The sequence below is a fragment of the Muscardinus avellanarius genome, assembly GCF_963383645.1.
Source record: "Muscardinus avellanarius genome assembly, chromosome: 6".
NCBI lineage: Eukaryota > Metazoa > Chordata > Mammalia > Rodentia > Gliridae > Muscardinus > Muscardinus avellanarius.
Genome location: NC_137791.1, coordinates 39,737,448 through 39,750,976, shown reverse-complemented (window position 1 = coordinate 39,750,976; position 13,529 = coordinate 39,737,448). Strand labels below are relative to the sequence as shown.

The following is a 13,529-nucleotide window of genomic DNA, read 5'->3' as shown; positions in this document are numbered from 1 at the left end:
TAAGCATTCCAGTCAACTCGCTAAAACTGAATTTGTTATCTGCCTATTAACCATATTTCTGTTATCCAAGATACAGAATTTTCTACAGAAGAGGAAAAGGATACTGGAGATATAAAAGATGGTTCTCTGTCAAAAACAAAAAGGAAGCATAAGAAAAAACATAAGGAGAGACATAAAATGGGGGAAGAAGTTATTCCATTGAGAGTACTGTCCAAGTAAGTACACGGTGACAATTGACAACACTCCATCACCATTGCTAAAGTGCAATTCCAATTTATATTCAACAGAGTTGCATGTTAGCAACAGTGATGGCTTGTAATCTTATACCTGGCATAATGTGTATTTCACATTGAGATTAGTAGGAGCCTCCACACTCAAACATGGAAGCACTTATTTTTGTCATGTCACAGCAAGTGCCTCCATGTTAAAGTAAAGGAGGCCCCTTAAACAGTCACTTACACCTTAAATATGCCAAAATCAATTACGCTTCTGCACTCTTGAAAGTGAATGTAAAAGGAAGACTTACCATCACCAAAACATGGAAGCACTTACTTTTTTAGTTCCAAAGCAAGTACATCCACGTTTAAGTGGTGGGGAGCCCAGCCTTTGGGAGAACTTGGAATCCTTTTAACCTGTTTAAATAGCAATCTTACAAAAAAATTAGTCACAAAAAAATTTAGAACTTGTGCTGTTCTGGAGACACCTCCACTGAAACATGGAAGCACTTACTCTTGTTTCTCATAGCAGGTACCCCCATGTTAAAGCAAAGGGGACCCCTTCAGATTTTATGGAGCTTAGTACCATCCCGGAGTAAGTTGAATTCCCTTCTACTAAAACATGGAAGCACTTACTCTTTAAAAAGGCACAGAAAGCGCATCCATGTTAAAGTCAAAGGGAGTCCACCATCCAAAGCTTTCTTTGACCCAAGGAATGAAAGCTAGAAAATTTTTTAAACAGCAAGATTGAATGAATACTTGTTAAGAGATTTCCCTTACCTTCTCAGGCAAGTTTCCAAAGAGTCCCATTCCCATCTTGAAAAGTAAGAAGCAGTGACTTCTGGCACTTCTATTTATACTATCTTAACTCCTGAATTCCTTTGCTTTTTTATCTCTTAGAATCATTACAGGAGCCTTTTGTTATTTTAATGCTTCAGCTCTGGAGGAAGTTCGGTGGGGAGGGTCTGGGTACTTTTTTTTTTTTTTTTTTTTGAAGTACACAGATGTCAATGTTAACAGCTAAAACCATTGCCACAAGATATCCTCTTTAAAAAATAAAATAAAATTCCCTATCTGCTTATTCGATGGCACAGATTAGGGTAACAATGAGTGCTCCCACAAGACCAAGAGGCGCATTGTATTTCTATCTGGAGGAGCTCTAGCTGTTTGAAGAAACAGCTACACCTTAAGTGTATAAAAATAAATTGCTTCCACAGAGCATTTTTTTTCCTTTAGAAATTCCTTTTGATTGAAGTAAATACTTAGGAATGTTATCTCTCAAATTGGAAGTTTAACAAATCTATAAATTTGGATTCTTTTCCCCAAACAAGACTGGTCTAGTAAATGTTACTTGATAATTAACTTTAAAATTATTTTACTTTCATACATTACTCAAAACACATTCAAAAACTTAATTGGAGAAGTTTAAAACATTAAATCTGAATGTTGGAGCTAGCTGGGAACTCACTTTACCTGTTTGTTCGATGAATCCCAAATCTAAAATAATTTGTGTTTAAAGAAAGAAAGTTGGTTGGACTGTGTTTGGAAATCACTGGAAACATGTTTAGATTAACTTTCATATTTACTCTTATTTAGTCATCTGTTGTCATTTTTTCAATAACTTTTTTTGCCTTACAGGGGCGAATGGATGGATTTGAAAAAAGAGTATTTGGCACTACAAAAAGCGAGCATGGCTTCTTTAAAAAAAACTATATCCCAAATAAAATCAGAGTCCGAAATGGAGGCAGACAGTGGAGTACCTAATAACACTGGAATAAGAAGTGAAAAAGGTGAAAGTCACCTGATAATCCTGTGGTTCCTGATGTGTTCAAGTTGTGTGGTTTATTCTGAGAAGTACTGGGTGTGGGGCGTTGTTGGGGACATAGCTTCAGAGGTGGAGCTCTTGCCTAGTGCTCCCAAGGCTGCCCAGGATTCCATCTCCATCACTGCAAAAGAAAAAATAATAATTATTATTTGTAGGGCTCATAATAACCTGAGTTTTTCCTGCTTTATTATTAATCAGATTTAGTAATGAGTACCTAGTTTGTAGGAGTGAAAAGTGTAATTTCTCTCCTGTAATTTTATTCTATAGTATGAACCACAAGCAGGGACAAATTGAAGCAAATTCATATGACTTGTTCAAAATTAGGATACGTTTTTAATTCCTACAAATAGTAAAAATAAATTTTCATGTTTAAATGATAAATATATCTTAGCTGGACGTGGTGGCACACGCTTGTAATCCAAGCATTTGGGAGGCTGAGACAGGCGGGTCCGGGTTCGAGAACAGCCTCAGCTAATTACTCCCTCTGCAACTTAGTGAGACCCAGTTTCAAAATAAAGAATGAAAATAGGGCTGGTGGTGTAGCTCGGAGGTAGAATGCCCCTGGGTTCCATCCCCAGTACCGCAAAAAAAAGAAAATATATCTAGAATTTTCTTATGTAATACCTATGTCTATTTTGTTTTAAGTTTTTATTTATTTTTGTTCCTTGGTACAGGGAAAAGGGCATGTTTAAAGTTTTGTAAGTTCTTTTGTAACAATAACACTCTGTATGCAGAATATTTAAATCAAACTAAGAAATCTTTGTTGTCTAGAATAGGCCTTCGAAGTGTTAAATTGTGAAGTGTGAGAAATCAATTCCTGGTCTTTTCCTTTTCAAATCCACAGCCAATAATCAAGACTGTCCTCCTCCAGAAAAGGTTGAAAAGGTTAGTGCGCCTGGACCACAGTTTGTTAGTGGAGTGATTGTGAAGATCACGAGCACTGAACCTCTACCTGGCAGGAAACAAGTTCGGGTAATAATTTTAAGCCTCTACAATATTAGTCCTTTTCTCCTTTTATTAACTTGCTTATATGAAAATGTCTTTAATATGGAAATAAAATCTATTTAGAACTTGTACCTCTCTGTCAAACTAACTGTACAGTATTGGTTTTATGGTAACTCTTAAGTTTAACTTTAAGCAGAACCTAAAAACCACAATTCAGCACTGACCCAGATTCACCGTGATTTCAGGTTTGTTTTTGTTTTTGCTTGTGGGTTGTTTTGTTTTGTTTCTCTGGTACTGGGGATTGTACCCCAGGGGCATTTTACCTCCAAGCTATACTCTCACTCATATTTTTTTATTCTTTATTTTAAAATCTAGTCTCAAGCCAGGCATGGTGGCACATGCTTGTAATTCCAGTACTTGGGATGCTGAAACAGATTGCATAGGTATAAAGCAAGCCCCAGCTACTTAGTGAGGCTCTCAGCAATTTAGTGAGACCCAGTTTCCAAATATAAAATAGGTCTGGAAGTATAGCCCTGAGGTAGAAATGGAACTGAGGTAGAAATGGAACTGAGGTTCCATCCCCAGTGCCACACACACACACCAAAAAAAATAGGGTCTCATTAAGTTGTGAAGGGCGTCACTAAATAGTGAGACTCCCTGCAAACCTGTGATCCTCCTATTTCAGCCTCTCAAATACTGGGATTACAATTACAAGCATGTGCCCCCATGCGTGGCCATACAGTGATTTCAGTTTAAACATGCTTCTTTATAAATAAATTGCAGGAGATATGCTTATTTTTATTTGTATATCTAATGGTTGACTTCTGTGTAGTTAAATGCTGAAATATACTATATTTATTCTAACCATAAGAGTAGATACAATAAAGTGCTAAGCCAGTATTGACTTTTTAAAAGACATTTTGTTTTCAGTGAAAATGCTTTGTGTGTGTGTGTGTGTGTGTGTGTGTGTGTGGTACTGGAGGTAGAACTCAGGGGCCTTCTACCTCTGGGTTATACCCCCAGACCCCAGACCTTTTTTTCTTTTCTTTGCAGTACTGGAGATTGAACCCAGAGGCTTTCTACCTTTGAACTATAACCCCAGCCCTATTTTTTTTTATTTTTTTATTTTGAAACAGGGCCTCACTAAGTGGCTGAGACTTGCTGTAAACCTTTAATCCCCCTGTCTCAGTCCCCAAGTACTGGGATTACAATCCTGTGCTGCCACACCCAGCTATCTGATGACTTTTTAAAGATAATCTTAGATCAATTCTAATGTTGATTAAATCTTCAAAATACTACCTTAGCTGGGTGTGGTGAGACTTGTAATGCCAGTACTTGGGAGGCTAAAATAGGAGGATCACTGGTTTTTTTGAGGACAGTGACTCTTTCACAACATAGTAAGACACTGTTTCAAAATAAATAGGGCTAGTAAAGTAGCTTCAAAGGTAGACTGCCCATAAATTCATTCCCCAGTACCAAAAACAAAAAAATGCCTTGTATGGTAGTGCAGGTTTGTAATCCTAGTACTTAGGAGGCTGAGACAGGAAGATCACAAGTTCAAAGACAGCCTTGGCAATTTAGCAGGGCCCCCTCAGCAATCTAGTAAGACCCTATTAAAAAAAAAATATATATATATATATATATATACACACATACATTTTTTCTTTCCTAGCAGTACTGGGGATGAAACCCAGGGACATTCTACCTCTGAGCTATACCACCAGCCCTATTTTTTTATTCTTTATTTTGAAACAGGGTGTCAATGAGTTGCAAAGGGCCTTACTAAGTAGCTGAGGCTGTCCTAGAACCCATATTCCTCCTCTCTCAGCCTCCCAAGTACTGGGATTACAATCATGCACTACCATGCCCAGCTCTTATTTTTTTCTTTTTTGAAACATTATCTCACTAAATTGCATCTCACTAAGTTGCAGGTGACTTTAAATTGTGAGGGCTGGCTCAGAACCTGGGTTCCTCCCTCTCTCAGACAAGTACTGGGATTACAAACCTGTCACCACACCTACTGAGGAATTTCTTTCTTTTTTTTTTTTTTTTTTTTTTTGTGTGTGTGTGGGGGGGGGGGGTACTGGGGGTAGAACCCAGGGCTTTTCTACCTCCAGACTATACTCTCAGACCTATTTTATACTTAATTTGGAAACAGGGTCTCGCTAAGTTTTTGAGAGCCTCATTAAGTAGCTGAGGCTGGCTTGGAACCTGTGCAATCCTCCTGTCTCAGCCTCTGAAGCGCTGGGATTACAAGCGCCACCATGCCTGGCTCTAGGAATTTTATTTTTAAACTATATAAAATTCTCAATAGCTGGGTGTGGTGGCACAGCTTGTGAGCTTATTGAGCTCCTCCAAAACTTCATGAAACCCTGTTTCATAATAAGGAATAAAAGATAGGGCTTGGGGATATATCTTAGAGGTAAAATGCCCCTGGATTCAGTCCCCGGTACCTCAAAAAATGTTCTGTAACACGACAAATTATTATTTGGTGGGGGGACTAGGGATGGAACCCAGGGGCATTCTACCTCTGAGCTATACCCCTAGCTTTATTTTTTGTTTTTATTCTTTATTTTGAAACAGGGTTTCATTGGGTTGCAAAGGGCCTAAGTAATTAAATAACTGAGGCTGTCTGGGAACTGTGATCCTCCTGTCTCACCCTCCCAAATGCTGGGATTCCAAACCATGCATGTGCACCACCACACCAGGTTTATGACAAACATTTTTTGAGTTCTCTTTCTTTTATTTTTTGGGTGTGTGTGTGTGTGCACTATTGATTGAACCACTGAAATGCTTTTTTAACTGTAATTATAAACACTCTTTAGCTGAGACTCTGTTCTTAAAATCCTTTTCCTGCGACTAAGATATTGATTTTGCTTCTTTTTCCAATATTCATGAGGGATATGACCAATCTCAAATGATATTACTGCATTACATTTAGGCTGTTAGGAATATAGGCCAAAAACATGAAGAGTTATTTAAAAAAAAAAAAATACTAAGCATGGGCAAGGCCCTGGGGGTTTTATTGGCCCCAGCACCCCGCAAAAGAAAAATTAGAGTGCTTTTATTATCTAAAGGGTGACTATTCATTCAAATTATTAACGATGATAAAAACCATAAAACTACATTAATAAAAGTAGTAGTTTTATTTTGCTTGAACAAAAACTGAGCTATGGTAATGGTTACTGCTATTTGTGATTTGCCCATATGAATACCTGGCTAATTTTTAATTTTATGATTTTAAATCAGGAGATTAGCCTGCTATTATAATGGATATCTAATATTTTTAATCTCATATACTTTTATTGGTGCATTACAATTATACAACATGGTGAAATTCAAAGTGAAAAGTCAGTATATGTATACATCACTTGGTACCTTTCCCTCCATACCTGTAAGTAATTTTTTGTGTGTATGTAGTCTAGTAAGTATTTTTTAAATTAACTAATCTGTCTGGAAAAAGGTATCACTTCTACCAGTAAAGCACTCAAATTACATCAACTTAATATTGTTTTTTCATAAATTTAGTACTACTAGCTAAAGAAATGAGAAGTGTTACCAAGTATACGTTAACAAGTTTTTTTGCTTTTTTTAGTTGATTCAGCAAACATTTACTAGGGGACTTGTTTTCTGATGGGCGATAGCAAGTGTTAAGATGAGTTAGTTCTCAGTCTTCAGCTTCTAGAAACTCAGTTTTACTACCTATTTTTAGTACTTATTAATAAACTTTACTTGTCCTGCAGGGAAATATATTTCTAGATATTACTCAAATTTTTTCTATAATTCAAATTCAACATTTAAGATTAGTCTAAGTTGGTGTATCTTGGAACTTTGGGTCAAAACTAAAGGAAAGAGAAATAAATAAGATTTATTTTTTTTGTTGTTCCACTTAGAAATTTCCATCTATTTAACTTTATGAATGGGAGTTGATGAGTTAAAAAGTACTGTTACATTCCTGCATAGATGCATTGTGTATGGTGTGGGGCCTGCTGTGAAAGTTAATTAAGGATGCAGGAATCTTGTTAATTTGCCCTCACAGCAGGCATTTTCCTTAAAACTTTTCCCTTGCTGGTAAAAAAGCTGGAGCTGCATCCCAGCCGACTCCTCCAGAACCCTACCACTGCCCTGGGTTCCCTAAGACTGTCTTGTGAGTTGTTACAGAAAGTTGAACAGTTGTTACATACATTTTACTTAAAAAGTGGTGCTATGCAGATAGGTGAAAATAACTTCCCCTAAAGTCCTGTTTCACTTTTCTTTTTATCTTTGTTCTTGTACTACTCATAGATTGGTGGGGCACCATTTGCATGTTCTGATCTACATATTTATTTATTTATTTGTTTGTTTATTTATTTATTTCTATTATGGCCAGACATGGTGGCACATGCTTGTAATCCCAGCATTTGGGAGGCTGAGACAGAAGGATCCCCGTGTGCAGACAGCCTCAGCTACTTCAGTGAGGCCCTTTGCAACTCAGTGACACCCTTTTTCCAAATAAAGAATAAAAATAGGGCTGGAGGTGTAGTTCAGAGGTGTAGTTCAGAGGATAGAACCCCTAGGTTCTATCCCCAGTATCACAAAACAATAATAATAAATAAAATAAATACATATTGTGGTACTGGGGTTGAACCCAGGGACTTTTCTACATCTGGGCTATACTCTTAGACATATTTTATACTTTATTTGGAAATAGGGTTACACTAATTTGCAGAGGGCCCCACTAAGTAGCTGAGGCTGGCTTTGAACCTGTGCGATCTTCCTTTGTCCGCCTTCCAAGCACTGGGATTACAAGTGTGCACCACCATGCTTGGCTAAATAAATATATTTTTATCAGTAAATGTAGGTGGTGAGGAAGGTAAATTATGAGTTGATGATAATTTGATGTTAAATTGTTTCTCTTTTGTCCAAATCTTTTTTTCTTTTTTCTTTTTTTTTCTTTTTCGTAAGCTGGGATTATACTGAGACATTCTACCTCCCAATTCCTCCTCCACCTTTTTTTTTTTTTTTTTTTTTTTTTTTTTAGTAGAGTCTCCCAAAGTTGCTCATTTGGAATAAATTGCTGAGGCTTGTAAAATCTATTTTGTATTTGTGCGCTACTGGGAATTGAACCCAAGGGCATTCTACCTCTGAGCTACACTCATTTTTTATTTTGAAACAGAATCAAAATTGCAGAAAGCCAAGCCGGGCGTGATGGCACACGTTTATAATCCCAGCATTCAAAAGGCTGAGACAGGAGGATAGCCATTCGCGGACAGCCTCAGCTACTTAGGCCCTCCGCCAATTAGTGAGACCCAGTTTCAAAATAAAGAATAAAAAATAGGGCAAGGGGTGTAGCTCGGAGGTCAAATGCCTCTGGGTTCCATCCCAGACCACAAAAAAAAAAAAAAAATTACAGAAAGCCTGAGCCACAACTGGAATTACGAGTGTGGGCAACCACACTGGGCTTGGCCAAGTTTTTTGTTGTTGTTGTTGTTTTGGTTTTTGGGGTTTTTTTTAATACTGGGATTGAACCAAGGAGCATTCTATTTCTGAGCTACACCTCCAGCCTTATTTTCTTTATTTATTTTGTTTTTGTGGTACTGGGGATGAAACAGGGTCCTTCTACCTATGGACTATACCCCCAACCTATTTTGTATTTTATTTGGAAATAGGGTCTCACTAAGTTTGGAGGCTCTCACTAAGTAGCCGAGGCTGGCCTGAAACCTGCTTCTATCTTAGCCTCACAAGTAGTGAGATTATAAGCCTGTGTCAAATCTCTTTTTAAGTACATCTTTGTATGTTTTAGAAGAAATGTTTGATTTAAAGTTACTTGTTAGCCGGGCGTGGTGGTGCACGCTTGTAATCCCAGCATTCAGGAGGCTGAGACTGGAGGATCACGGTTCGCGGACAGCCTCAGCTACTTAGTGAGGCCCTCTGCAACTCAGTGAGACCCGGTTTCAAAATAAAGAATAAAAAAGAGGGCAGGGGCTGTAGCTCGAAGGTTGAATACCCCTGGGTTCCATCTCCAGACCCGCAAAAAAAAAAAAAAAAAAAAAAAAGTTAACTGTTAATCTACATATTGGCTTGCTCATATTATACATACAACCACTGGAAAAATTTTAGATTTATTATGAAATACCTTAATAATTGATTATCAGTCTTTGTATGAATTCCAATGCAGGATACTTTGACCGCAGTGTCAGAAGTCGTTTATGTTGATTTGCTAGAAGGAGATACAGAATGTCATGCCAGATTTAAAACTCCTGAGGATGCTCAAGCAGTAATAAATATGTGTACTGAAATTAAAAAGAAGCACGGCTGGATACTCGAGATCCTTTCTGGTAAAACTATATAGAAATTTCATTTTTCAACAATTATTGTGGATAATAGTTCTCCTATTGAGGTTGGAGTATTTTTCTCGTGTGTCCTTATATTGAACAGTAAGAGCTATTGCTTTGTTTTCAAGGGGATCATGAACAGAGGTATTGGCAGAAGATTCTGGTAGACAGACAGGCCAAACTTAATCAGCCTCGGGAAAAGAAAAGAGGCACCGAGAAGGTAAACACTTCATCTTCCATTTTGCATCTTAGAATTTGGGGGAGTTATATATCTTCTGAAAGTCGGTGACAGATGATTATAATGTAACTCTGGTATTACAGGACAAAGATCCCTAGAGTGCCGTGTCCTACAGTGATACAGAGGATACTCATTTCTTTTGGCTTCAAAATACATTTAAGTTAGAATATTTTCCCCAAAGGGGTACATAAGTTTAGAATATTTTTTATCTTTTTTTTGTTGTGGTGGTGCCTGAGGATTGAACTGAGAGGCATTCTACCTCCAAACTCCATCCCCAGCCCTATTTTTAAAATTTATTTATTTATTATTTATTTATTTTTGGCTGGTCTGGGGTGGAGCCCAAGGGGATTCGACCTCTGAACTATACTCCCTGCCCTATTTTTACTCTTTTTTTTTTTTTTTTTTTTTTTTTTTGGTGGTACTGGGGGTGGAACCCAGAGGCTTTTTATTTACCTGCTGGCTATACTCCCAGACCTTTTTTTTTTTTTTTTTTAATTAATTGGAAACAGGGTCTCACTAAGTTGCTGAGAGCCTCACTAAGCAGCTGAGGGTGGCTTCAAACCCATGTGATCCTCCTGTCTCAGCCTCCCAAGCGCAGGGATTACAAGTGTGTGCCACCACGCCCAGCTTTTACTCTTTATTTTGAAACAGAGTCTCACTAAGTTGCAGAGGGCCTCACTGAGTAGCTGAGGCTGTCCACGAACCATGATCCTCCCGAATGCTGGAATGCTGGGATTACAAGCATGCGCCACCATGCCCGGCTACCAGCCCTATTTTTATTCCTTATTTTTATTTTTTTAAATTTTATTTGTTTGTTTGTTTTTGGTGGTACTAGGGTTCCTGGAATCCCTTCTACCTCCGGGCTACACTCCCAGATCTATTTTTATACTATTTTTTATTTGGAAACAGGTTCTCTTAAGCCAGCACAGCTAGCTTCGAACCTGTGCGATCCTCCCGTCTCCGCCTCCCAAGCGCCTGGATTACAAGCGTGTGCCACCACGCCCGGCTATTCTTTATTTTTAAAAAGAGTCTCACTAAGTTGTGGAGGCCCGCAACCTAGTAAAAACCTGTTTAAAGTAAAAAATAAAATAGGCCTGGAGGGTAGCTCAGAGGTTGAATATCCCTGGATTCAACAGACCCCAGTACAATACCACATACACACACAAAAGGATAAATACATGAGGCTCCACTGATAAGAGAGAGACTTCATGGGTTATATTCCCTATAGCAATAACAACCTAGTCAACAAATGATACAAGCAAGCTTAAATAATTTAAAGCAAACTTTTGCTGCGTGTGGTGGTACTTGCTTGTAATTCCAGTACTTGGAAGGCTAAGACAGAAGAATTGCAGGTTCAAAACCAGCTCAGCAAGTTAATAAAACCCTGTTTTTAAATAAGAAATAAAATCAGAGTGGGTGTGGTGGCTCACCCTTGTAATACTAGCATTTGGGAGGCTGAGACAGAAGGATTGAGGTTCCCAGACACAGCCTCAGCTACTTAGTAAGGCCCTTTTTAACTTAGTGAGACCCTGTCTCAAAATAAAGAATAAAAAATAGGGGTGGGGGTGTATCCCTGGGTTTCATCCCCAGTACCACAAAAAAAAAAAAAGGGAAATAAAATAGCGCTGGGGTTATAACTTGGAGGTAGACTGCCTCTGAATTCAATCCCCAGTGCCTAAATAAGTAAATAAACAGTAAATCGAGCATGCAAGCAAGGGAGCCAGCTTCTTTGCCAGAAATTTTTCTTGCTGGGCGTGGTGGCACATGCCTGTAATCCCAGTATATAGGAGGCTAAGACCAGAGTATTGCAGGTTCGAAGATGAGAGCCTAGCAACTTAGTAAGGCTCTTGGTAACTTAGTGAGACCCTATTTCCAAATAAAGAATAAAATAGGGCTGGGATATATAGCCCAGCTGTAGAAGGCCCCTGGGTTCCACCTCTAGTACCACCAAAAACAAATTCTTATTTTTCTGACAAAGTAATACTGATACTGTACAAATAATTTGTTACTAGCAAGTTATGGAATTTATTCATTGAAAATTTATATATATTAGCCGGGCTTGACGGCACATGCTTGTAATCCCAGTACTTGGGAGGCCGAGAAAGGAAGATTGCAGGTTCTTGCTACTTAATGAGGCCATCTACAACTTTATGAGACCTTGTTTCAAAATAAAGAATAAAAGCTGGGCTTGGTGGTACAGTCTTGTAATCCCAGCATTTGGGAGGCTGACACAGGAGGATTGTGGTTTGAGGACAGCCTCGGCTACTACTTATTTAGACCCTTTGCAACTCAGTGAGACTGTTTTAAAATAAAGAATTAAAAATAGTGCTAGGGATGTAGCTCAGAAGTAGAATGCCCTGGATTCCATTCCCAGTGCTACAAAAAAAAAGAATAAAAAATTGGGCTAGGGAGTATAGAATGCCCCTAGGTTCGATTCTTAGCATTACAAAAGGGAGGGAATAAGGAAAGAAGGAAGGATGGAAGGCAGGCAGGCAAATTATATTAAAAAAAAAAAAAAAAAAAAAAAGAAGCAGCAACAGCCAAGCATGGCACATGCTTATAACCCCAGTACTTGGGAAGCTGAGATAGGAGGATCACAGATTCAAAACCAGCCTCGACAATTTAGCTAGACCCTCAGCAATTTAGTGAAAACCTATTTCAAAATAAAAAATAAGGCCGGGCATGGTGGCACACGTTTGTAGGCTGAAACAAGGGTATTGCACAGGTTCAAAGCCAGCCTAGCTACTTAGTGAGGCTCTCAGCAACTTAGTGAGACCCTGTTTCCAAATAAAATAGAAAAAGGTCTGGGAGTATAGCCTGGAGGTAGAAAGCCTCTAAGTTCCACCCCCAGTACCACCAAGAAAGAAAGAGAGAAAGAGAGAAAGGAAGGAAGGAAGGAAGGAAGGAAGGAAGGAAAGAAAGAAAGAAAGAAAGAAAGAAAGAAAGAAAGAAAGAAAGAAAGAAAGAAAGAAAGAAAGAAATAGGGCTGGGGTTGTAGTTTGGAGGTAGAATAACCCTGGGTTCAATCCCCAGCACTGCAAAAAAAAAAAAAATTATAAAAGTTGTAAGAAACTGTAAAAAGTTGTACAACCTTTTTGTTTGTGACCACATCAAAAGTCATACTTCAAATATTCTAGGCTTATTTATTGAGAAAATTAAATATAGAGATAGTTTTTTTAGTCCCCAACTTAAAAATCCAGTGTTTTTCTTCAGCCTTCCATTACCTGGCATTCTTTAGAACTGATGATGATTTAGGGGGAGGTTTCCTAAGGGTCTTTGATAATTTTGTTTTTAGGAATGGAGATTAAGTTGTTAAAATAAAGAAACCTCCTTCCTTCCTTAGGAAGACTCAGTGGTTCTGAGGTGTTAATTTTCAAGCCTGTTGGAGATCATTTAAATGTTAAAATCTTTAGTTTAGAACCCATTACTGAAATGCCACCATACCTAGTTCCAAGAAAGGTCTGTTCTTGTAAAACCTAAAGTCATTCTACCTCCAAGTTATACCCCCAAGCTGATTTTATTTCTTATTTGGAAACAAGATCTCACTAGATTGCAGAGGGTCTCACTAAATTGCTGAGGCTAGCTTCGAACCTGCGATCCTCTTATTTCAGCCTCCCAAGTACTGAGATTACAAACATAAGCCGCCACACCTGGCTGTTCTTGGAAATTTAATTTGAGGCAAGGAAATAAACATTGCCTAAAGAATTTTGTGAATTGAGTTGAAAGTTACTTTCCTGAATTCACTCACCTGTTTACCTGTTCCACTATGAATGTTATTATTACAATGATTAAGTACAAACACCTGAAGATTTGGAAGTAGATTGTTGGTTTATGCCATGTATTGAAAATAAAGTATTGCTAGGCTTTCTTTTCAATGGCACATACCTGAAATCTCTCCTGAGACAGGATTGCAGGTTTGAGGACAACCTCAGCAAGTAATTAGACTCTCATCAACCTGTGAAGACCCTGTTTCAAAATAAAAATAAAATAGA

General features: G+C 38.1%; 1 protein-coding gene across 1 annotated transcript in view; it reads left to right on the top strand.

Annotated features, from left to right (window-relative positions):
• Positions 1–13,529, top strand: part of LARP7 (La ribonucleoprotein 7, transcriptional regulator) — a gene marked incomplete at its 3' end in the record, with an annotated part of 31,013 nt that overhangs the window by 13,351 nt on the left and 4,133 nt on the right. Inside the window, exons 8-12 of the mRNA XM_080697166.1 lie at positions 71–215; positions 1,854–2,005; positions 2,885–3,012; positions 9,143–9,302; positions 9,428–9,519. Of these exons, the coding sequence (XP_080553292.1) occupies positions 71–215; positions 1,854–2,005; positions 2,885–3,012; positions 9,143–9,302; positions 9,428–9,519 (677 nt within the window). The remainder of the gene's footprint in view (positions 1–70; positions 216–1,853; positions 2,006–2,884; positions 3,013–9,142; positions 9,303–9,427; positions 9,520–13,529) is intronic.